This window comes from Penicillium canescens, assembly GCF_028828765.1.
Source record: "Penicillium canescens strain IBT 15451 chromosome Unknown utg000005l_segment0_segment0, whole genome shotgun sequence".
Lineage (NCBI taxonomy): Eukaryota > Fungi > Ascomycota > Eurotiomycetes > Eurotiales > Aspergillaceae > Penicillium > Penicillium canescens.
Window position 1 is genome coordinate 445,428 of NW_026703967.1, and position 24,195 is coordinate 469,622.

At 49.1% G+C, this 24,195-nt stretch overlaps 10 protein-coding genes across 10 annotated transcripts; 3 read left to right on the forward strand and 7 right to left on the reverse strand.

Moving 5' to 3' along the window:
* Positions 1 to 1,748: 1,748 nt before the first annotated feature.
* N7446_007801 (uncharacterized protein) lies at positions 1,749 to 3,575 on the reverse strand (the record flags this gene model as incomplete). The annotated part of the gene is made up of 2 exons (XM_058516546.1): positions 1,749 to 2,788; positions 2,837 to 3,575. 2 exons carry the CDS (start codon positions 3,573 to 3,575, stop codon positions 1,749 to 1,751), a joined length of 1,779 nt encoding a protein of 592 aa, XP_058370192.1.
* Positions 3,576 to 5,173: 1,598 nt separating this feature from the next.
* Positions 5,174 to 6,028, reverse strand: N7446_007802 (uncharacterized protein; the record flags this gene model as incomplete). Its single annotated transcript, XM_058516547.1, has 1 exon — positions 5,174 to 6,028. One exon carries the CDS (start codon positions 6,026 to 6,028, stop codon positions 5,174 to 5,176), a length of 855 nt encoding a protein of 284 aa, XP_058370193.1.
* A 1,670-nt stretch (positions 6,029 to 7,698) lies between these two features.
* On the forward strand, positions 7,699 to 9,077 carry gel6 (putative 1,3-beta-glucanosyltransferase; the record flags this gene model as incomplete). The annotated part of the gene is made up of 3 exons (XM_058516548.1): positions 7,699 to 7,834; positions 7,880 to 8,041; positions 8,092 to 9,077. The coding sequence occupies 3 exons, from the start codon at positions 7,699 to 7,701 to the stop codon at positions 9,075 to 9,077; spliced, it is 1,284 nt and encodes a 427-aa protein (XP_058370194.1).
* A 246-nt stretch (positions 9,078 to 9,323) lies between these two features.
* On the reverse strand, positions 9,324 to 11,708 carry N7446_007804 (protein kinase domain-containing protein; the record flags this gene model as incomplete). Its single annotated transcript, XM_058516549.1, has 1 exon — positions 9,324 to 11,708. One exon carries the CDS (start codon positions 11,706 to 11,708, stop codon positions 9,324 to 9,326), a length of 2,385 nt encoding a protein of 794 aa, XP_058370195.1.
* Positions 11,709 to 12,311: 603 nt separating this feature from the next.
* On the reverse strand, positions 12,312 to 13,613 carry N7446_007805 (uncharacterized protein; the record flags this gene model as incomplete). Its single annotated transcript, XM_058516550.1, has 1 exon — positions 12,312 to 13,613. One exon carries the CDS (start codon positions 13,611 to 13,613, stop codon positions 12,312 to 12,314), a length of 1,302 nt encoding a protein of 433 aa, XP_058370196.1.
* Positions 13,614 to 15,245: 1,632 nt separating this feature from the next.
* Positions 15,246 to 16,403, forward strand: N7446_007806 (uncharacterized protein; the record flags this gene model as incomplete). Its single annotated transcript, XM_058516551.1, has 1 exon — positions 15,246 to 16,403. The coding sequence occupies one exon, from the start codon at positions 15,246 to 15,248 to the stop codon at positions 16,401 to 16,403; it is 1,158 nt and encodes a 385-aa protein (XP_058370197.1).
* Positions 16,404 to 17,643: 1,240 nt separating this feature from the next.
* N7446_007807 (uncharacterized protein) lies at positions 17,644 to 17,902 on the forward strand (the record flags this gene model as incomplete). The annotated part of the gene is made up of 2 exons (XM_058516552.1): positions 17,644 to 17,718; positions 17,786 to 17,902. Coding segments are annotated over 2 exons (192 nt in total), but the record flags the coding sequence as incomplete, so codon positions are not given.
* Positions 17,903 to 19,456: 1,554 nt separating this feature from the next.
* N7446_007808 (uncharacterized protein) lies at positions 19,457 to 19,651 on the reverse strand (the record flags this gene model as incomplete). The annotated part of the gene is made up of 1 exon (XM_058516553.1): positions 19,457 to 19,651. The coding sequence occupies one exon, from the start codon at positions 19,649 to 19,651 to the stop codon at positions 19,457 to 19,459; it is 195 nt and encodes a 64-aa protein (XP_058370199.1).
* Positions 19,652 to 20,195: 544 nt separating this feature from the next.
* Positions 20,196 to 22,058, reverse strand: N7446_007809 (MDR family MFS transporter; the record flags this gene model as incomplete). Its single annotated transcript, XM_058516554.1, is given in 4 exon segments — positions 20,196 to 20,446; positions 20,461 to 20,824; positions 20,884 to 21,690; positions 21,756 to 22,058. 4 exon segments carry the CDS (start codon positions 22,056 to 22,058, stop codon positions 20,196 to 20,198), a joined length of 1,725 nt encoding a protein of 574 aa, XP_058370200.1.
* Positions 22,059 to 22,793: 735 nt separating this feature from the next.
* On the reverse strand, positions 22,794 to 23,702 carry N7446_007810 (phytanoyl-CoA dioxygenase family protein; the record flags this gene model as incomplete). The annotated part of the gene is made up of 1 exon (XM_058516555.1): positions 22,794 to 23,702. The coding sequence occupies one exon, from the start codon at positions 23,700 to 23,702 to the stop codon at positions 22,794 to 22,796; it is 909 nt and encodes a 302-aa protein (XP_058370201.1).
* Between the last annotated feature and the right edge of the window lie 493 nt (positions 23,703 to 24,195).

Below are 24,195 nucleotides of genomic sequence, written 5' to 3' on the forward strand. Positions count from 1 at the left end.
CTACACTGACCCAACCTTCCCCCCCCGGGGGAAAAAATCAAGCAGTTTACTGTCCCCACAATCATTAGGATTGCATTCTGCTGATAAATTACCCAGCTAGCAAGTATACTCCTCCAATTGGCAATCTACGAGCTAAGCCGATCACCACACGCCCTAGCTAAACACCCTCCTAGGAAGTGACATCTCACTAACCACAACAAAAGAAATACTCCTCAAACACGGAGCAAGCCTCCTCCCACAAATTTCCTACACTGCCGTCATCATCAAAGAAACTCTCCATCTCTACCCGCCCTCGGGAACAGCGCGGTATATTCCCCCGGGAGTGGATTTACCATCCCAACACCTAACGGGGGTAGGGATGTGCTCCTCGATAGCGTCGTAGTGTATAACTCTGAGAGTATAACCCAGCGGGATGAGGGTGTATACGGTATTTTGAGGGATGAGTTTAAGAACCGTTCTGGAGTGGTCATACAATTTATCACACCCGGAAAAGGAACCAGAAACGGATACCAACACTTCAATTCCAGCGAGCGCATTCCACCCCTTCGAGCGCGGTTCACGGAATTGCACCGGACAGGTACTAGCCAATATCGAAGCTCGGATTGTTCTTGCTGTGTTGTGCGGCGGTATACATGGGAGAAGGTTAGATTGGGTGCGACTATACTTGATAGGGATCAATGTCCGGTTTTGGGTGTTGATGGGCGGTATGTTGTTACGGAGGGGGTTTATAATGTGAGCTTTTCTTCCTTTCTCTTTCTATATGTTAGTTTATTAGGTTGTGGAGTTTGGTTAATATGAATGGTTTGAGTAGTATTGCAAGATACGGCTAAACCGATTGATGGCATAAGGATGCGGGTTCGGAGGGCTCAGTAGGGAGTATTGGCTTTGATGACGGGAAGAGATGAATCAGTTGTATAGTATGGCTATTTCAAAATGCTTTTTATTTCCATTTTCCCCTGTTTTATTCAGCTCTTTATGTAAATTGTGTTGTCTGAAACCTTGGAAGGGGAGTTAGAATAGAATAGAATGGAATTGGATTACCCTTCCTTACTCTATGCTCAAGCCCTATGTACAGTAACGTTATATTCGATAACGTTATATCATAGGCAAAGCTATTGTACAAGGATAACACAACATCATCTTACCTCACGCATATCAACGAGCTATTCTACATGAGCACACATAAACCAGTCCAAAGACAAACAAACCCAATAACCGGTGAAGCCCAACGCAACCCAACAACGAAACCCCGAAACAGCAGCACAGTCCACCAGATAAGCAGAGCGTATAACCCCCTAATCAAACCAGCGAACCCCTTTTATTTCCTATTAATTCCTAAATTCCATTTGACTCTACGCATGTACAGAGAAGTGTGCTATATAAGCTGATTTATTGCCACTAAATCGTGTCTATTTATATCTCCATCATCAAGACAGAAAAAAAAAAAAAAAAAAAGAAGTCATAAAACCCGAATCGCCAAACACAACCGGGGTATTCATAGTTCGTTCCGAAGAGGAGGCTCAATAAAGGGGCCTGGGGTCATGCAGTGGGATCTTTCCAAGATATCCACCTGAGAGAGAAAAATTCAAAGCCCAAACCAACACCGGGGACGCCTTTGTCCCATGTCTTTTGAGCTGAAGCTGATGTGTTAAAATATGCTATGGTGGAATGAGGTGGTGGAGAATGGAAGTGGAAGGAGGTATGTGGTGTCGAGAAGAGGGGGGGAGGGGCGCGGAGAGCAGGGCTGTCTAGCTCGTGCGGCGGATCACGAAGACGCCGAGCTCGACTCCATCGCGAGGCTCGTTGTCTTCGCAATAGCGCCGTTTGCGGATGCCATCGAAGATCTCGCTGAGCAGCATGGCGGATGTGACTTCTTTGCCTGACATGCCGCCGGAGCTCATGGATTTGTGCGGGTGGCGTCGGCCGTTCTGCCAGTACAAGTTCAGGACCTCCTTCATGCGGGCCTTTTCCTGGTGGATGAACCACTCGGACCAGAGATTGCGGTCGAGGTGGGTGCTTCCGCGACCTGCATCTGCGACGTGGAATTTGGAAGAGGGCGAGCTCAAGGACTCGCAGAGAGCCACGATGTTTGCTTTCATGGTGGCAAAGTCGTCCATCTGGGAGACGGTGTTGAGCTTGCCGAGGTAGCGACCCACATCCGCTGACAGCTCGTTCACCACCACGAGCTGACGGAGCAGGGGATCGAGGATGGGTCCCAGGTATTGGGACTTGAAGGTCGACGCACCCTTCTTGGTTGGGTACACGAAGAGGAGGGAGCCACCGTTTGGTGAAAGCTCACTCATTCGGTCGACAAGGAAGGATGGACGGGTGGGGCAGAATAAATCACGGTACTCTTGCGCAGAGGGAGGAGGGAGATAGCGCTCGAGAACTGAGATGTGGACACTGTGAGGAGGCACGATGGGCATGGGAGCGTGAGACATATGCCGTTGGAGGGGCCCACGATAATCGTGGTATGCACCAACGACTGCTGCGCTGGAGAATACGGTGGCATTGAAGTATTCTTCAGCGGCAGTAGGAGAGCGAGGAGTACTAGGAGGAGAGTGAGGCAAGTTCGACAGACTGAACTGCTCTGGGACTGCGTGGGTGACATTGATATACGGTGATTGGCCAGGCTGGAGGTGGTTGTGAACGGCCTGGACCATGGAGCAGAAGACACCATCGGTCTTCGGTAGTGACACGGACTGATCGGATGTGCGGGGATAAGGAAGAGTTTGAGAGACGATCTTAACGGCCTCGCCTCGAGGATTGGCAAGACCAAGTGAGGATGCTGCGAAATGTTAGTGATGATTCCAAGTCCGGCTAACTGCAGACGTACCCGTCAAGTTGATGCCATGATCCAGCCATGAGCCAATGTCCTGCTGACAGTCCATGTCATCGTGAGGCCCGGGGCTACCCCCAGAGCTGGAGGAGCCATGGGAGACCCCATCTGACGGGCTACTCAGTGTATCTGAAGCACCATTGGTGGAGGAGTTATCCACACCCGGCCCATCATCCATCATCTTCAAGGAGGCCGGGTGTTGGTGCGGGTGCGCATTGTACAACAACATGTCGGACTTGGGGTTCCACGCAACGTGGATATCGTCTTCTGGCGGGGTGGGAGGCAATGTGGAGGGGTATTCCGACTGGTACGCGGGAGGAGAGTTCCAGGCCGGAGAGTGGGCAGTCAAGGGTCTCGGCCCGCGAGACACAGTGGTAGACAGACGGAGGCGTGAATCAGCCGACCGGGGGCGGGATTCCCGAGAGCCAGAGGCACCGCGGTGTTCCCAGGAGGGGAAGTTGACGGCCACGCTGCTCTTGGAGAGGAAACGGGACACTGGGGAAGGTCTCGTCCGGAGGGACCCTTGGGAGGCACGTCGGCGGACCTTGGAGGGGCTCGCGGTGCTGACTGTTTCTTGTGTATCGGAAGCGTTGGATTGGAGATGTGCTCGTGTGTCGACTTTCACAGTTGGCGGTACAGACATGGCCAGATGATCGGTTAGGGTGACAGGCCAGTGTCCATTGCAGGGTTCAGAATTCATCCAGTCTTCGATGGGGAGGGAGATGGCGGTCGGCATGGAACAGAGGCCGGAGTAGGAGAGGAGGTAGATGAGGTCAAGGTGAAGGTGACGGTGAAGAAGAGAAAGAAATGGAGAGAAGAGGGAGAAGAAGGGATGACAAGGAAAGAAGAAGGCCTGGAAATTGACGGGCCCAGAGTATCGGGTACTTAGGATTATATGGGCGATCGGGTATAAAGGCAAGTACCAGTGACTAGCTGGGCCAAGGGTTGGGCTAGACTCGGTGGTCTAGAACATTCAGTCATGGAGTCATCGGTTTTCGGCAGACACTCAAATCACACAGTGTAGGTGTATGGGGGACATCGTAGAGAGTATGGTTAGGGTAGTTTTATTAGATTAACTGTCAGAATTACTCGCCTTCTTTCTTCCTAGAATTACTGGTTCAGGATGTTATGAGGCCCGAGAGTGCTAAAAATGTGTAGTCTAGAGCGACCGATGGCTTCGTTAGCTCCACGGGGCGGCGATCATTCTCGGTTCTGCATCGAGTTGAGTGTCAAAAGTCTCCCACATAAATGAACTCATTACCTGAACCAGACTGCCACATATTACCTACTCATCTGACTTCTCCTTCTCCCCCTACACATGTATCTGTACTACCCGATCGAGTGGGGAGTATACTGTGAATGAGGTACTTGGTACAATTTCCATTTCCGCCACTGAGAGGGGTTGGGCATACTCTGTAATCTGTCGTCGTACAGTCTGATTGCTGCCCATAACTCTTGTTTCTCTCCACACTCTTCTATTCTTGGCTTCCCAGTTCGCATGAAGTTCGCATCGTCCCCATCCACCCCTCATATTGTACGGAGTAGACCCTCGAAAATCTGACACAGTGGACTGTACATTTTGACTCTTGATTACACTGGGCTATAAGTTAATATTGGGCAGACTGGACTCAATTTTAGACGTTAATTTCCACCGTGCGCCCAGATCTGGTTCTGATCCCAGTTTCCATCTCCGGAATACTCCACCGGTCTCAGATTGAGTGACTCGCCACCTTAGCGAGTTGAAACACTTCCCGTTAATTGTGCATTGACTGTACACTGTGTACACGCGTACGGATATAGTTGCTACATGGAAATGAATCCCTTTCGTATCAATGTGAACCGTAGATTGTATTAAGATTAAATATATACGTGTATATGGATAATTCTTGGAATCGGCCCCGTAGGAAATCCGGATTCCTCGGCCGAATCGGCGCGTTGGAGCCTTCGAGAAGACTGAAGAAGACTGGAGAAGACTGGAGAAGACTGTCCATGGATCTGGATCTGGATCTGGAATCCGTTGCATCACGGTACTTAAACGGCTATTTTCCAGATCCCGAGACCCTTGCGTGGTGAGATTTAGTCTCGGTCGCGTGGACGACCCTGTCTCGGGGCATGGTTCCCGGTGATTCCCGAAGTGATTTAGAACCTGGGCCGTCGATTGGGATCGAGACTGGCCTGTTCAAAGCAGGCTCGATCGGGAAGTTTGTGGATAGTCCACCGCTGCCTGCTTGAAACAGACTCGGTCGGGAAGTGTGTATAGTCCACCAGCGGTGGCTACAAATAGATAAAAATGCATATGATGGCAAATATACCACCATGGCCCACTGTACCTCCTCAAGAAGTCAGCGACCGGCGCCGAGACTGAGTAGCAGTAGTACAGCCGGCCAACGGCTGCCGCAAATCCTGCGAGCAACCCCAAACAAGCGAAGAACGATACTTCTGCTCCTCACGCGTGAGACGGACCTGCTTCCGCGCAAAGCTCGAAGGCTTCAGAGCAATATTGCAAGAAGCAGAGCGACCATAAACCGGGATAGAAGCTTTCGTCATGGAGGGCATAGGCCGAGACGGGTTATCGAGGGTCGCACTGAGCTCGTAGCACTGACGAACAAGCTCCTGCACACCATCCGTCAAACGCGAAGCGCGCTCTTCAATATCCGGCCAGAAAGCATCGCCCCAGAAGGGATCTTCGCAGACAGCTGCTTCCAGCGCTGTCAGCCAGCACTGGAAACCGGAGCGCGCACCGGCGAGCTGGGAGGCGACGGTCACGAAGCGGATTGTGGGCTCGGAGTGAAGAACGTGCAGGACGATGCAAGCTGGGCAGCGGGCTGTGAGATACCAGTCGTGTTCCTCGGTGAGAATGCAGTTCAGCCAGGCGAAGGCGCTGCGGGCTTCGCCGCGGAAAGCGCGTTCTGGTTCGGCGGCCCTTTTGTTGGGAAGAGTGCGGGCGGCGACACGCTCGGCTTGGTGGTTGATTAGGAACAGGGGAACGAGCAGGGTGTGGATGATATCGCGGTGGAGCCGGAAGGTTTCTTGTTCTGTGGTTGTGCAAGAGTGGCGATGGGCGGTGCAAAAGCTTGGTCGTTCCATGCCGCATTCTTGTCTGCGGAGTTGTTCGCGCATTGCGCCGAAGGCTTCGTTGCGCTCTAACTCGAGTTGAGCGTGAGAGGGGATTTGGAAGGGGGACGACATGGTGTATACTGATCAGTGATCAATGATCGAGGCTATACATGTACATGTAGGCCAGTGGTAGAGTACATGGAGACTATAAAAAATGAAGGGTCCAGGGGCCGGATGCGGGCAACAGAGAATAATATAGGTCCCCCTTTGCGGAAACGTCATGGCCACACAGCAGCGCAGATCAGGCCTTGCCTCCCGTTTTGGGGGCACAGTCCAGGGTAGTCACTTAGTCGATCGCAATTGGGGTCCACTGGCTGACGAACACTTTGCCAATGGCGTTGATTATTGGCGGACATGGCCCGGAATGGGGGGAGGGTGGAGATTGGAGAGAGTCTGGACTGTTGCATATCAACTCTTCCATGTTACGGTAACAGAGTACAGACACATAAGCTTATATTTTGATACTGTAGTTCCTGTAGCTCTCTATCCAGTATGCTAGTAGTATACTTGTATACAGCCCCTCCGCTCTCATCTCTCAGTTTCAGCTTCTACCCGTATAAAGTATACTCTATGTATCCAGTACCCCTATCGCAGGGACCCCGTTCTAGCCCCAGAGCGACCACCGAAGACCGCCCAGTGGGGTAACGTGGCTCGTGGGAGATTTAAAAACGAGCGATGGCGTTATTCTAGCGTTGATTTTATTGAAAGATAGGGGTCTCAGACTCCTATTCCGAGCCCGACCGGGGTCTGCTGCCCAACACAAAGACTAGGATATCAACCAGTTTACCAGTTAAAAAATCGAATAAAGATACATGTAGCACAAATCAGAAACCTCCGATGATCGCAAGCCGTGTGCCAGGTTTGATGGACTATCTTTCCCGCGTTAGAGCCAAGTGTGGGTATGAGGGGGTCCCTCGTCTAGGGCAAGAAGAGTAGTGATTGACAGGGTTTAGAATGTAGTCTGGTGATTTTACAGGTAGTGATTGCTTAGATAGTGTGAGATTGACTTGCATGGTCCAAGGTGTGGTTATGTGGCTATTTACGTTATCTGTTCAACATTGCATTTATAGCTTTGTCTCAAGCCTCAATCTATCTTATTTATAGTCGGTGGTGTGGAACTCGGTTGATTCCGGGCTCAGGGGCGGAACGTGTGGAATGATCAACTTTGTTCACGTGTGAGTACGCGAGAAATATACGTAAAAACATACAAAGTCTGCTACAAGTTACATGTACGAAGGTATCTTAAATACTGCAAGTTCACTTAACCTAACGAACACAGAGCTATCGGTGATACAAGCAATGCTGTGCCAACACATGATGGGGTTAGGGCTGGGCCCAGCTAACGGCCCCCCACGTACTACTTGGGGATTTTGTCAACAAATCAATCCATAATTCCATTGAATTTTATGTTTTACTTTGCGTATTGCTAATTGCTAATGGAATGAATACTGTTCACATTTGATATCCATATAGTTATCCCTGGCATGTTACTCTGGTATGAATGGGAAGAATGAAGCACGCTAGGCTAACCCTGCAGGTAATTTGGCCCAAATCAAGGAATTGCAGTGGCTTTCATTTCCGTAGTTCACCCCGAAGTTTCTGTTTTTCGTTCCTGTCCTGATTGTTCCTGCCGTTTTCTCTTTCAGGTCAATTGAAATAATTTGAGAGGGGACTCTTCTTCTTTTAATTACTTTGATCCAATTCTACAGAGTACTCCACACCACTTAACTTACAAATTAATCATGTTGTCTTCCTTGGCACTTTCGGTGCCATTCCTGTTGGCTGGTCTGCAGGCCGCCACAGTCAACGCCGTCCCGACCATCTCGGCTGTCGGGTCTAAGTTCTTCTATGAGAACGGCACTCAGTTCTACATCAAAGGTAACACACCTCCACAGGACTAGAGAACATCACTGACTCGGACAGGCATTGCTTATCAGCTGACCCCCTCGGACCCGCTTGTTGACACAGCCCAATGCAAGCGCGACATCGCCCGCATGTCCGAGCTGGGCACCAATTCTATCCGTGTGTACCATGTCGATCCCAGTGCCAACCACAAGGGTTGCATGACAGCTCTGGCCGATGCCGGTATCTACCTCTGGGTGGATCTGGACACTTTCTCCACACAGATCGAACAGACTTCCCCCACTGGAATGAAACCCAGTTTGATCGCTTCAAGGCGGTGCTCGATGAGTTCCAGAAGTATGAGAACACCGCCGGTGTCCTTGTTGGAAACGAAGTCCTCACCACGGCTGAGGGTTCCGCCGCTGCTCCTTACGTCCTGGCCGCTGCCCGCGATATCAAGGCGTACCGCGATAAGAAGGGATATCGCGAAATCCCCGTGGGTTACTCCGCTGCCGACATCCCCGATCTGAGACCTATGCTCCAGAACTACCTCGGCTGCTCCACGAATGCGTCTGAGCGGTTGGACTTTTATTCCCTCAACGCCTATGAGTGGTGTGGTGACTCCAGCTACCAACAGTCCGGCTACGACATGCTGCAGAAGAACGCGACTGACTACCCCATTCCCATCTTCTTCTCCGAGACCGGGTGCAACACCCCCAAGCCTCGTACCTTTGATGACCAGGCCGCGATCTTTGGGGACCAGATGGCTGATACTTGGTCCGGATCCATCATCTACGAGTGGCTGGAAGAGGCCAACAACTACGGTTTGATCAGCTATGGCCCCAGTGTCAAGCCTGCTACCGCCACTGCCACCTCGATCGAGGATGGGTTCACTCGCCAGGGTACCCCAACCCCTGTGTCACCTGACTTTGCTAATCTCAAGTCTCAATGGGCCACTTTGAACCCGACTGGTGTTGCCCTCTCCGACTACAAGAAGTCGGCCACCGGCCTGTCAATTGAGTGCCCTGCCTCGACCTCTGGTGGTTGGAATGTGGATCCTAGCTCTCCGCTCCCCACTCTGGGCCAGACCTACAAGAAAGGCTCCGATTCCAGCGCCACAACCAGCGGCGCCAGTGGCACTGGTTCCTCTGCTGCCGCCTCGTCGACCAAGGAGGGTGCCGCTTTCGTAGTGACCGCCAGCTCCCCCATCACCGAGCGTCTTCTCGCCGGTTCTATTGTGCTCTCCGGGATGCTTGGTGCCCTTGCCCTTTGGCTGTGATTCCACATTGCGAGTTGTATTGATATGCATACATGAATTTTCCGATAGACCAGTTCAGTGAACTACTGCATTAACGTTATATGGAAGCAGTTGGCGTCTTTGGTGTCTACATACAGGTTATGTTACCAGGTCTGTCTTTCACGTGTACACAAATGAATTATTATTGCTGTCAAGCAGGTGTCCTCGAAAGACGTAATCGTACATCCCCCAACATAAACATAAACATAAACATGAATCACTAAATCCCTAACGATTAAACGTCAACCCCTCAAACCCAGTAATATTTACATCCAAATCCGGCAAATACAACTGAGGCGAAACCCGATCAACTCGAATCTCAGGTTCATCCTCTGGAATATCCCCATCACTGTCTTCTTCAACTTGAATCTTCACCTGAGGTCCCTTCTCCCGCTCATGCTCAGTCTCATCTTCACTCTCAGTGCCACTAGCCGTATCCTCAAACCCAAAATCAAAGTCCGAAGCCGCCTCAGAAGGGAAAATAGAGGGAGCAATAGAAGCAGGAGCAACAGAAGCAGAAGATCCGAACCCAGATCCCGAACCACCTTCTTCGCCAATAGCCTCCAGATTCCTTCCATAACCACCACCACCACCACCACCATCATTCTCCTTCTCCTTCTTCCCACCATCACCTTTCTCACCCTTCTTCCCACAATGAACCCCCCCAAACCCAATCTTAACAGCTCCCCCAAAACACCTTCGAACCCTCTTCGCAGACGGCCTCCTCCCAGCATCCCCATCAAGCATAGCACGAACAACAATAAGAATCCTCGGAACCGCCCAGAAACACCGATCAGACTTCCTATCCCGCCGACACCTCTTCAACGCATCGCCCTCCAGCAACGCAATCCACGATTGGACCTGCACGGCGTTGCGAGATAGGTGGAAGGATGCATCTGCCATCCCGCCGCCGCGGCCTGCTGATCTGTTGCGTGCTGCGCGGTGTGTCGAGAAGGATGTGAGGGTTCTTTTGTGGAGGGTTGTTAGGATGTCTAGTGTTATAGCTGCTAGGGAGAAGAGGTCTGCTGGAGAGTCTTGTGGGAGGGAATTTGAGGTTGAGGGTGCTGCTGTGGAATGGGGTGTTGGAGGGCGGAAAGATGGGGCGAGGGATTGGGCTGATGTGGAGTGGCGGAGGGAAGAGGACCGGGGGTGGAGGGTATTTGTTGGGGATATGCTGAAGGATGTTGTTGAAGGGGAGGAAGGGGGGATTGAGATGTTTGTTGAGGAGGCTGAAGAGGAGGAGGTTGAGGAGGAGGAGATGAAGGTCCTTGCTCTTGATTTGAGGGGCCAGAAAGATGGACGGAGTTTCTTTGTGGTTGATTGGTTTGTGTTTGGACTCGCTGTTGCGTCTGTTGCTGCTGATGATGCTGATGATGATCCTGCCGAGGAGGAGGATGAGGAGAAGGCGAAGGAGAAGCGGGATGGTGAGCCTGGTAGTCCTATGCGGATGACTGTTCCCTTTGATGTTGCTGAGTCTGGGCGTGGATTTTCGGCGGAGGAGGGTGGGCTTTCGTTTAGAGGGGATAGGGCTAGCCGGGCTGGTTTTGCTCTGCGTTTTGTTCGTCCGCCAGATTGGAGGAGGGTTTGGGTGGGTGGTGGTGGCTTCTGGGGCGCTGCTGGTGCAGAAGGTCGGACCCAGCGCTCTGGTGCGGAGTAGTTGTATGCCTCGAGGTCATTGACATGTGGAGGACTTAGGAGGGAGTCTAGAGCTTGGAATTGGCCTAGGGAGATGTGGTAGTTGGCATCAATGTAGATGTTTGATGGCCGGATTGCGCCGTGGGAGTGGCCGCGGGCGTGAAGCCAGGAGACTGCTGAGGCGAGACAGTGAGGCCAGGTGATCAGGGTCTGGCGGCGTTGCTCTTTAGGCAGCCGTTTGAAGGCTGAAGGCTCGTCGGTCAGGAAGCTGTGCAGGGTCCAATCTGCTGTGGCGCCGGTAAAGAGCACGCTCACGCTGTCGTCTTTGAGGTATGAGGCATAGACTGAGATGAGGTGTTCGTGGGAGAGATTTCTCAGCTTGCGGATCTCAGCAAGGACCTCGTTGGAGGAAAAGAAGTGAGGTGCGCCGCCGAGCTGCACTTGAGTGCGCATATAGACTCGACAGACCGAACCGGCGAGGACGACCTTGTCGACGGTGTCATCCCGACCATGCAGTCCACTGCTAGTATGAGAGCGCACTACCTCAACAGGAACACCCTCATTCTCAGTATAGACAACATGGTCACCCTCTCCAATGCCGCGGACCAAAAACCGCCATTGCGCATGGAAGAAGCGGGTATCGAGGTTGATATCTTCCCCATGGGGACAAAGCCGGAGGAGATCGACACTGTGTTCCGCAATGGGCAGATCATCATCATCACACGACTCATCGACAAGCGCAAAGATGCGATCGGGAATCCCGATAGCATCCAGAATGAGAAAGAGACGACCAGCCTTGAGCAGGATGTATTCCATATATGTTTCACTGGTCAACCCCTCACCCCATCGCGGCAGTTCAAACAACCGCGGAATATTTTCTTGTCGCAGGCGGCTGACTATGTATTTTGTGTCCAGGGTGGACTTGATGCGCTCTTCGGGCCACCATAGTGAGGTTGAGGTCTCTGCGTGTTGAGACATGGTGTGGGCATATGCATTGGGATGGCGCCGGGGAGACACACGGTCAATATAAGCAGACGTGTATACCGGAGCTCCGGACGTTATTATCTCTGTCAGCTTAACCTTAATACCTCGGTTGGAAGTGGTGTATACGGACGCCTACTGGTGTAGAGAAGGCTTATCTCAACGGCAAGGGGAAGTGTCCAATAGCGCAAAGATCATATGAATATAGTGCAGTGTAGTGTGTAGAGTGAAGTGTAGTGAATAGATCACTAGGACATTGTTCAAAGCCTCATTGTTTCAGCCAATCTAGGGCTGTTGGCTTATCTCTGGACTTTTATTACTAACAAGATAAGGCGGAGATCTTCATTGCATGGAAGGAATTTCAGCTGTCATATGTAGTCAACTCTATTGAACTATTGAATATTGATCGGATCATTGCAAGGAGTCTTCAATTATTGTCTCCGTTTGGACAGGTCACTGCATGAAATATGCCGGTGCATCGCAAATCTCCTATCTTCCGAATTCCCACCCCCTCCCCTGACAGCAACCATGGCTTAACAAGCCAGTGGCGTTCGATAATCTCAGAGTAGTTAGGAACCAATTCGTCATCAGCTCAGTGTTTTAATTTGCACCTTGGACGAGGATGTCGGGTCGGATGGCCTCGATAAGTGCCAACGGCGTTTCCTCGGTGAATGGGACCACATAATCAACACAGCCTAGCGCGGCTAACAGTTTGGCCCGTTGCAGCTCAGGAACGATGGGTCCGCCTGCCCCGACTCGACGGTCGTCGGAATTGAGCCCAATAACCAGAAGATCGCCCATTGCTTTCGCCCCTTGAAGTAAGTCGATGGCGGAGTGGAGGAGATCGAAATATCCACTAGTAAAAACTACGCGACGCCCCGCCGCCTTTGCATGCGCGATCTTTTCCACCAGTTCCAGTCGGCTGACAATCTTGCTAGAGGTCTTCGGCTCAGGTATCTCAACATACACCTTCAACTCCGCGGAGGTAATAGAGACACCCCCATCCTTCGACGCAGCAAGAGCACCAGCCAGATTGCCGATCACAGCCGCGTCAAGAATAGTATCACCGCGCGATAGGATCCACGTAAAAGCCGCAACGAGACTATCTTCAGCCCCGCTGACGTCGACAACGGCACACTCAACCGCCGGAATGATAGTCTTCATCCCCCTCTGATAGACCCAGACACCCTTCTCCCCACAAGAAAGAACAACAGCCTCAGCTCCAGTCGAGAGAAGTACACACCGCGCCGCACGATCAACAAGAACAGCATCATCAATCGCAATCTCAGTCCCAAACGCACGACCCAATTCCACAAGACTAGGCAGGAGAACACTCGCCCCACTGTACCGAGCAAAGTCCCACCCGGAAGGATCGACAAGAACCCGTTTCCCCGCCGCGCCGGCCAACCCTATGATCTGGGCGAGCAATGTTGGATTAAAGAATCCTTTCTCGCAGTCAGCCAAGAGGACAGTATCGACACTTGGCAGACATCGTCGAACAATCTCTAACACTTTATCTTGGCATTCATCCGATATTGACGTCGTATCTTCGCGATCGATGCGGACGATATGTTGTTCGTTACCGAGGATGCGGGTCTTGGATGTTGTAGGGCGTCCATCGTACACGAGGGCGATATTGTAGATGCCACAGTCGTGCAGGATTGAGCGAATTTCTTGGCCCTGGGCGTCTTGGCCGGTTATTCCGATTAGTGTTACTTTTGCTTCGAGGGCGGCCAGGTTTTTGGCGATGTTTGCTGCGCCACCGACGGTGGAGATTATCTTTGTTTGTGCGAGGACAGGGACTGGGGCATCTGGGGATAGGTGGGATGCTTTGCCGTGGAGATCTTGGTTCAGGATTAGGTCTCCTAGGATTATGATTGATGGTTTCTTGCGGGTAATCATCTTGGTGGTGGGATGGAGGTTGGTGAGTTGACCAGAGGTAGAAGATTTGGTTTGGGTGGGCAGAGGGATATGCTGGTAAACTTTCAATCTAGAAACGTGACGGGTGAAGCCCGGCTATATTCACTATAAGGCAGAGTGAAGGGCCTAGGAGGATCATGAGAATAACCCTCTCCAAAGTATCTTCTAGCTTTTGTTCTACAGGCAGCGCCATATCTTTTATCATAGGTGGGGAGTGTTGAATGCAGAGCAACATAGACCGAAGATATTAGCTACTGTGTAGAAGCCTTTCTGTGGTGGAATTGCCTCCTATGCTTCAAAACCAGCTATAACCCGTGTAGCGTTGAGTATAGTAAAGATGAAGAGTAACGTAATTCACATGCGAGCGGCCCACCCAAGCGAGCGGCCCAGCTCAAAACACCATACTAAATGGGATAAATTACAACTTGATATCTTAACAACCACGTTTTCAATTTACCTTATTGCTCGTCGATAGCCATTAATAAGTCTTTTCAATGCTATATATCAGCTTCAAGGAAATTCATAGGCTGCAATATCATGATATCGAAAATTACGTTGCTGTGAGCCAGAAATATAAATATCTTAACCACTAAGTCCAAGAAATTCTCCAAAGTCCCTAAATAGGCTAAATATCAACATAAAAAGCATTAGGCTATAATGCGAAGTTCTTACACACCACCGTTGTTGAGATATCAAGTTGTAATTTATCCCATTTAGTATGGCGTTTTGAGCTGGGCCGCTCGCTTGGGTGGGCCGCTCGCATGTGAATTACGTTATGGAATCAAAGCCATAGTATCAAGGCACCAAGTTGAGGCAAAAACCGGGGATCTCTAAGACGTGATCGGTCAGGTACCCACGTTCCTAATCGAGAAAGTATCTTTATCGACAAGTTAAGTTACCCTTACTTTCTAACACCTGGCTGAATAAGCTAGTGATAAAACAAGACAATTAACTGTTTTATGCCGTACCTTGCAGCGAGAGCGGGTTCGATTCCTAGAGATCGCCCCAGTAGATCCCGGTGGGGTGTCTTCATTTTTCCTCCTCTCCTTTTTTTGAAGCGTTGAACTTTTGATCTTTGTGTTGACTCTTGTGTCACCTATCATCATCCTGGTGTAGCTTTAGGTTTGTGGAAATTGGCTCGCGATTGTTTCTTGTCCCCAGAAATAACGTGTTGCATGGGAGCTTTGCTGAGCTCATACCAGTGTATTGTACATCTTTTCTCTTTTAATCCCAGGTGAGGTGCTTTGAACCCCAGAACAGCCAAACAATACAGCTTAAAAGTTGCAAGACAGGAAGGCTCCACGCTCTTTGGCGCCGTCTACGCCTCAGAATTGCTTTACCTGTTTCAAAAATACGCCTTCTTACTCAATGTGATATTCTGGCATCATATGTGAGATGTGTAGATTCAGAAATAGCTGTGAATTGTCCAGACTCGCAAAGCAATATGTACTGGAACCTACCATGCGGAAACTCGCATTATACCATATATCAGATAGCCATATATTAGTACCGTATGTTGGGAGTAAAACTTATGAGGCCATTGTGTGAGTCGCACCTTCCAGACCTTCAACCATCGTCGTTGCCCGATTTCGCCTCACACACGTGCTCATGGAGATGTCCGACTCACACTATGGGACTCTTTCCACTCTCAGGATTCGAACCGTGCAGGTGGAACTCTTTCCCTTCCAACCTAGCCCATCCATTTCTGACTCTGCGCTTGACACTGACCAGCTCAATACCATCATTGTTGTTACTGGTGGTGCGAGCTTCATTGGCTCCAACATAATCAAGGAGCTCAACAACCGTGGCCACAGCAACATCCTGGTTGTGGATGACCTTGGGATCGACGGCGCCAAATTCCGAAACCTGGCCGATTGCCAGATTACCGACTTGATCTCACCATCGGAGTTTCGTGCTGCCATCCGCAACAGGACTTCGATTTTCGAAACCACCGAGTTCCGAGCTACCAGAGGCAACAAGCTGTTCCTCACCCAGGCTCGCGTTGTTTACCACTACGGAGGCGCGACTACCGAGGAAAATGGCGCCGACGTGATGGATGCCCACTTTACCTACGCCAAGGAAGTGTTCAACTGGTGCCAGGATTTGAAGATCCGGCTCATCTACGCATCCTCAGCTGATGTGTATGGATCTAGCCCAAGTTTCAGCGACACTGACGTAAAGGAGGCGCCTCTGACTCCCCAAGGCTACTGCCACCTACTCTTCGACCGGTATGTCGTCAAGAACAAACAACCTGTCAAGAACATGCAGGTAGCTGGCCTCCGTCTTTTCACTGTCTACGGACCCCGCGAGCAATACAAAAGCACCAAGGCCAGCGTGGTCAATCAGTTCTACAGTAAGCGCACGGAATTCAAAGCGGTTGAACTCTTCGGCGAATACGCTGGATGCGAGGCTGGACAACAGAAGCGTGATTTTGTTTACGTGGAGGATGTGGCTCGCTTGAACTGCTGGTTCTATGATCACCCTGAAGTTGATGGAATTTTCAACGTCGGCACCGGGAAGGCCCGATCATTCCAGGAGGTCGCGACCCAGGTTGTTCGTCACTTCGGCAGCCCTGAGGGATACATCCGCAACATCCAGTTCCCTCAACACCTGAAGGGTAAATACCAGAGCTACACCTGTGCCGATCTTTCCAGCCTTCGTCGTAAGGGCGCGCGCTTGGCTTTCCGTGATATCGAGGAGGGCATCCCTGAGTACATGGAGTGGCTTGACGATAACCAGTTCAATGGCAAGAAGCAGGTCGAGAAGGAGTAAGGGCAGAAACCCGGGCGAACATCTGAACGTGCACGTAGATGGCAACACCATTACCCTTGGTTTGTCTGCTTTTATTACGAAAGCGTTCTTAATCTGTGACTCGGATGACTCAAAGTGATTTCCAAAGTGACCTTCATTTATCAATATCAGATATGGGCTGATTTCTTTGTTATGTCCGTGGAATCTTACCACTGCTGGAAGGCACCCCTTCAAATGTGTATGAGCCTTCATAATCATTAATGAAAAAAGGGCTCTTACATGAATTTATAAAACAGTAGTGATCAAGCTCCTCCATAATAAGGAAACCTAGTCTGGTATCTCCACTGAATCTGACAGTCCAGCCTTTATGACAGTAGTCAGTCATAGAAAAAGGGATGTGTAGCAGGGAGTCGCTTTCATCGTTGCTGAACACGTCAAATGAGTGTTGAACCAGTCAAAACATAGGATAATCCTATTACCATTCATGGCAAGTCGATCTGCTGGAAAGGCGAATTTGTGATCGTCGCGTCCGAGGTCTGCTAGAGCACCTTTAAGATAGGTTGAAAGGGTTTGGTCACCAAGGCATGTCTTGTCTCTGCTTCCTGTTGCGAGGGAGAGGGCTGCAATGGTCAGCAGAAGCATTGAAAGCTGAGTCGTTTTACTTGCCAATGGAGGGACATGATCAGAAGCTTCCTGTGAACTCTCTTTTTCACAAAGGATTGGCCGACCAGCGGACCAGCGGCCGGCGCGCAGACCCCACAGACTGCACTCAGTGATCCTGAGCCTGAGCGCCCTCATAAAAGCGGCGATAGCCTAGATAGGAAAGGCCCCACCCGGCAGACTTTTATCCTGTCTATATATGTGCATATGTACGGGATAAAGTCTGCGGGGTGGGTCCGCTCAGGGTAGATCATGCTCTTGCTCACTGAGCGCGCACTGAGCATGATCACGTTTCTCTTTTCCTTGAATACTCGGGGTGTCTGGAGTATAAGGTACTGCACGTGATCTGATGACAGATAGATCGGTTGGCTCTCGGTGGCCCATCAGTAAGTTGCGGCCCCATAATCGATTGGTGCCTGGTAGGTCCGTAACATGGCCCTCGCTTGCCGTCCTGTAGTATACGAAGGTTCTATTTATAGTTTTTACAATTAGTGCCTTTAGCCAAAATAAAACCTCTTCCTCGACGTAAGGATAGGAATATTGAGACTAGAATACTCTTCGGGAGCTATATCGCGAAAAGGCCACTAAACGATTAAAGTAGTCGCTCTTCGACCTATCTCGCCAAAAAAGGAAAAAGGAAAAATATAAGGATATTCTGATAGCACTATTAAGTATAGTTATTATCTATTTAAGTTTAGTAATTTCGTTATTACACGGATTTACGCTAATTTAGGCATACGTAGGTTGTTAGTGGGAAAATAGAAAATACGGCTTATTACCTACGGGATAGTAAGGAGATTATCAATCTCTATAGTGTTCACAAAGCTTCGCGGTCGCTAAAACAATCGGATACTTTATAGTATCTATCTTTATCTTCGGGTTATAACTAAGCGAACTTATATTAAAGGCCGACCTTAACCAATTATATCCGTAAACTATCTCGACCTTAGCATTTCATCCTTAGCTTAAGATACCTCTACCTAGGACCGCCTAATCGGATATTCTTTATTATTGACTAGGTCTAGTACTTTAGATATAGAAACACCTTATAAATCTACTTTTAAGGAAATCTACTCTATACCCTAGTCCTTATTCAAATTGATCCTCGAAACTACGCACTTATCGGTATTGATCAATAAAATACAGAGGTTTGGAACATCACCCGACATAGACTATAGTAGTTTATCCGAGGAAGTGAAAGACCTAGAGAACAGAATTTGCACTTAGGAGTACGAGCCTCAAGGCAACTTAGGGTATTCCGCCCACATCCCCTTACCCTAGAGAGATATCTTTCCCTACCACTTTGTCTAAGCAATATACAAAGCACTAATTGTATATTTTTACCGGAGCGGTAGAGATATAAATACCACGATATTATAGTTCTGCGTTCAGCAGATAATAGATTATCTGCTTAAATATAACAGAAAGAAGCAGAAACACATAGACCAATCTGCGAATACTTGCTAGTCCGGATTTATAGCAGGATGCGAGGCACTTAATCCATAACTCAGAGAGAAGATTGCTACTTGGCCCGAGTTATCTAGTCGATCTACTAGCCTTCGCATGTTTATTGTGGCGTTAGAAGCTTTACAAAAGATCTAGCAGACTCGAGGTCTTCCAGGGATGCAAAACACTCATTGGAATCGAGTCCTGGACTAGTTTAGTGAGTTAAGGGTGCTTGTATTGAGTTGAAACAAGAGAAATCATTGACCAAACGTTCTGCTTTGCCCAAGTGGAGTGGAATCAAATGATCTTATCAGCCTGTGACACCCGAACCATATGCCTAATTATGAAATATACAAGCAAAAAAATCGTTAGAAGTTCCTATTCAGTTCAAATCCATATGTGTTTTGGTAAGCAAGCTCCCATGGTCTAGTTGGCTGGACGTGTGTTAAGTCATCTTGTATGATAGTGAGGTATTCCAAGCTGTCCTTTACGGGGCGGTTGTAAAAGATCGCGCCAGGTCGAAACAGGTCAACTGCAAATGGACGGGGAGGCTTGTTTTTTTTTTTTTTTTTTTTTTTCCCTTTCTTGCTTTGTTTTTCTTTGCTTCATTTGAGAGCCCAGAGGATTCCATTATGATCAGAGCAAGCTTCCCTGTTGCTACCTGGCTTGAGCTATCTGGTCGATCTGCCGGCATTCACATGTTTGTTGTGGCTTTGGAAGCTTTACAAAAGGTCTGGCAGACTCGAGGTCTCTAGGACTTCCAGGGATGCTAAACATTCACTGGAATCGATTCATGGACCAGTTTAGCGAGTTAAGGTTGTTTTTTATATTGAGTTGAAACCTAAGAAAGTATTAGCCAATCGTATTGCTTTGCCCAAGTGAGGTGGAGTCATATAGCCCTATCAGCATCTGGCAATCGACCCACATACCCAATTGGGGAGTATCAAAATATGAGGCTCTCATACGATTCAAGTCCATAGGTGTTTTAGTAAGCTATATATAATGTTTTCGGGGTCGTTTTCCATGGGTACAAGGCTGTAGACCTGGATGGGAATTATGTGGTCGGGGCCTGGCTTGTAGTCTGGCGTGACGTACTGCTCGAGCACCACGCGGTGACCCAGATGGTCAGCATAAGTGCGCACTTGCTGCCATTCACTTGACATGGCGACTTGGGAATTTGAATCATTTGAAGACTAAACAGATTAAGTTTAAAAAAGACTAAAGTAAATGAGAGCAATCGACTGTGGAGTTTCTGTCACGATTTGTCCTGTATCCGGCCAATTGGAGATGTAAATGACTCTGTATTTCCATCACCCCTATTTCTCACTATTTATGGGTCCATTCTAGTTACATAAGCTATGCCGACGGATCATCTATCGACCCGGTTTCATGCAGTATTCGTAAGGTATTCGCGACAGTTTCAAGTTGCCTCAGGCACCAAGCTGGCTACTGCCTTGACCCTGACATTGGTCTAGATAATAGTTAACTACCTAATAAGACGGCTATAGTTTGATTTTTAGTTTAAAATTTACATATCATGTTATTTTATGATTCAACCATCTACGCTATAGAGGTTACTTGTATTTAGGGGTTCAAACTTCTATATGGAAATGGGCCTGTTTTGTTCGTATCTTAGATTCAGCTTTTGAAATTTGTCTGAACTTCCTGCTGCGCGCTTGTGTTTCTAGAATCATGTAGGAGGCGGATTTACTCTCTTCCCTTCACAGAAATCCACTGAATCGGCAGCGCTCCAATCATGGCTAGTACGGAAAACGCGGCCCCGACGTAAAATGCATGGGTGATGGCAGAATTATAGGCCACCAACACACGTTCTAACAGTTCTGCTGGGACCACATATCGAAGCGTAGTAGGACCAGCCGTGATCAACTTGTGAGCATCGACTTTGGGTGCATTCTGGGCCAATCCCCGTAAGAGCTCGTTTCGGAAGACGTTCTGCGCTATCGAAACTGACACGGAACCCCCAGGGACTGTATGAATGTGACAATTGCAATTGCACTGGGAATATCAATCAGGGGAATCGCCGCCTGAATGACCACTATGGGCTGTGATAACCCCAATCCAAGCCCGATTCCATAAAGGGCTTGGTACCCTATCCACTGCGATGGCCCAAAATTGGCTTGAAAGGTCGAAAGCAGCCCGGCGCCAATCGCGGACACAATCGGCGCAGCATACATGAATGGAGTATAGTATCCTATCCTGCCAACCCCATATCCCGAGATAATGGAGCATAAAATTACCCCTAAGAGCATGGGAAGGTTCATCAGGCCTGATTTTGTTGCAGACACATTTTTGATGCTTTGGAACCATACAGGCAGCTGAAGATTATGACAATCAGTATGGTAATTAGATTAATGAATGAAGCGAAAAGACTCACGTAGTAAGAAAAGACGAGGAATGAACCAGTTATACAGAAATTAAACAAGGAAGCGCCCCAGACGTTCTTGTTTTTGATCATTCGCAAAGTGACGGTGGCTTTCTCCTTCTGTCGCCACTGCACCACGATGAAGATCGATAGCAGACAGATAGAACACACAAAGAGTCCGATGATACGCCCGCTTTGCCAGTTATATTGTTGGCCTCCCCACTGCAGCGCCAACAAAAGGCTAATCATACCAGGGAGGAAGAAGAAAAGTCCGATCAGATCGAACTGCGAAATTTGTTCCTTGATCTTGCCAGGAGACTTGATTGGTTCCTTCCCATCGAAGAATAACAAAATGAAGAGCGCTGTGACTGCACCAAATAAAGGATTGATATAGAAGCACCATCTCCAAGAGACATAGTCTGTGAAAGCACCACCCAATAAAGGCCCTGCTACCCCGGCGACTCCATACAAACCACCGACTAACGATGTGAATAATGGCCGTTTCTGCAGTGGCACGCTTTGGGAAAGTATGATCATGGAACCTAAGTATATTCCGCTGGAACCAAGGCCGGCAATGGCGCGTCCGATAATCAGTCCCAGGGAGCTGGGTGTTGCACCGCAGATTAAAGACCCAATCTCGAAAACCGCGAGCGCGGAAAGATACACCCATTTGGTAGAATAAAATGTATAAAGTTTGCCGAAGACGAGGGTAAGACAACAATTCGTCAGCGGGTAAACACTCCCATACCAGCCAACGTCTCCCAACGAGGTGAATTGATCGGTGATCTTTGGAATCGCGGTGGCTAATATTGTATTGTCCTGAGAGATAATGAGATTAGCATTAGACAATTTACTCTCATCATATTGATACAGGGCTGTCATACCAATGCCATACTGAACACAGCGAGACACACCCCGATCATAATAGCGGCAAGTCTCCAGGAATTCGGATACTCCTGTGAATCTGACTGACAGCCATCCTTGCCGAATCCGACTGGTGTTGCGTTACTTTCATCTGGTGGTTTTGGAAGAGAGGTAGGACTTTGTGTGATGTTTTCGCTGTGGTCGATGGATTGAGTTGAAGTCTCCTTGTGTTCGTCTAATCGATCATCGACTGTGGTCGGTGAGTCGGAAATTTGGGACCCTTGAGCAGAGGAAACGGCATTGCTACCTCCAATGTTGGCCATGCTCGATCACGTTGTTGGGGCATCGGAAGTTGCCTCTCGTCAGGGTGGGAGAAGGCGAATCTGCTGTCAAGAAAATAATGAAGACCTACTATTCTCCAGTTAAACGAGGACTCCAATATCAATGATTTCAAAGGCTCTGACCAAAGGCGAGATGTGTCTAGGGACGGATTGTCCTGTCGACGAAAATACTAATTTGATATAAGGTGACATGTATGAGAATAAAATCACCGCCACATTTGATGCCTAGGCCGTTCACGGTCTTTGTTACCGCAGGCAAGGAGCTTGCTAAAGTTAGATGTCTAAGTAATGATCGCCATGATACTGATAGTTGTGGGAAATATTAACCCTTGCATACCATCTTCTCACGCCCGATAACAAGTCTACCTATACTACCTTGCAGAAGAGCTGTGATTCTTATCATTTCTTCCCCTTTTTTCTTTTCATGTTCGCTTTTGTTTTCCCACCAAAAATTACAGAGCTCCACGTAGTTAAAGATTCACAGTGGATAAAAACCTGGTACCCCTTTTCCGTCGGGAATACTTCTTGAGAAGCCCTTGCGTTATTGCGCACGCCAGAATTTCTATGGTGCTTTAGTTCTTCCCATGTATACATGAAGGTAATTCAAATAGTCCCGAGAGCAATATATCTTGAATTATGCGATGGGTGACCAAGGTTCTCATCGTCAAATGAAAATGAACGATTTGAAAGAAAGTGAACAGCCTGAAAAATCCAAATCTAGATCACAGCAGCTTGTATTTGCTTGGGCGACTCCAAGGATTTCAGCTTCAACTCATCCTCCATCCTCCCGTCTCTGACAGTCCAGACTGGCACTCCATGATTAGTGCTCCACGTTCTCCAGCCTATCATTTTCTGAGCTAGAGGTGTCATGGTCTCGATGATGGCCCGCGGCACATCAATGTGGGACTCCATGGGCGTGAAATGGGCCGGGTGCGTAGTTATGCTCAGTCCACGACGGGTTTTCTGAGAGCGGTTCTGCCCTGCTCCATGGAACAAGCTTGCCAAGTACACAATCGCATCTCCTGCTTGCATCTCGGCAGGAATAGTTTGCTCGGGAGATGGATACATGGTCGAATCTTCCCATTTGTGGCTCCCTAGGACTAGCCTAGTCGCACCATTCTCCTCGCGAAACTCGGTCAAAGCGATGAAAAAATTGACCATCAGTTCTGGCGAATCTTTCGTTAGGAAAGCTTTCCAGGGGTAGAGACTGTCGTCTCGATGGAGGCCTTGGGCTTTTTCGCCGGAATCAACCTCCAACACGGCGGCCCGATTCAACCAGTAGTCGCCAAAGTTGGCACGGAACAGCTTCTCCGAAATAGCATGCATCGACGGATGATTGAGTACTTCATCCCGAAATGACTTCGAAGCCATGGTCAAATTACCCATGTGCTTGGTTTTGGACCCGACCGTTAATTTGTAGATTTCCGACATGTGGTTGGGACCGGCCGCGTGTTGGGCTAAGTATGGATCGACCTCTTTGTTGATCTTGTCCACCAATTCTAAAGGAATGAAGTTCTTGATGATCACAGCCCCGTCCTCATTCAGGATCTGATAAATATCGTCCAAGGGTGCGGTAAGTTCCACTGCCCGGGCAGATGGGAGTTTGTCGGGGGATACGATAGTCATGTTGTTGCGACAGAAAGCAAAATCGGAGAATGTAGAACAAGAGATCGGATCCAACAGGGAGGTTGGCTGAGGCGAGCAGATTGGGTTCTTGAAGAACTTCATCAACAGTTGCAGCCAAAAACTCGGTGAGACGTTGGATTGGAGGTGTCACATTAGGCATACCTCAAGGCTAATGATGATATGACTGCATCTATGCATAAAGGAATGCAGATTGGAGATAGATATTGCTTGGTTGCCAGCAAAGCACAGCCTCGCTCTCAAATGGCATCAGCTACTTTTTCCCCACGCGGGTGTCATGGATCTTATTGAAATGATTGATGCGCCCTCAACAATGGAGTTGGTAGTGGAGAAGCACGGATAGGGATTGGAGATCAGTATATGCTGCCCAGGTGATATTCATGTGCCTTGGCCACCTGACGATTGGTGGCAAATATATTTGCTCATCCTACAGCATCGGGCAAGCAAGGGGCGACCAGTTCGGATCGCCCCGAGT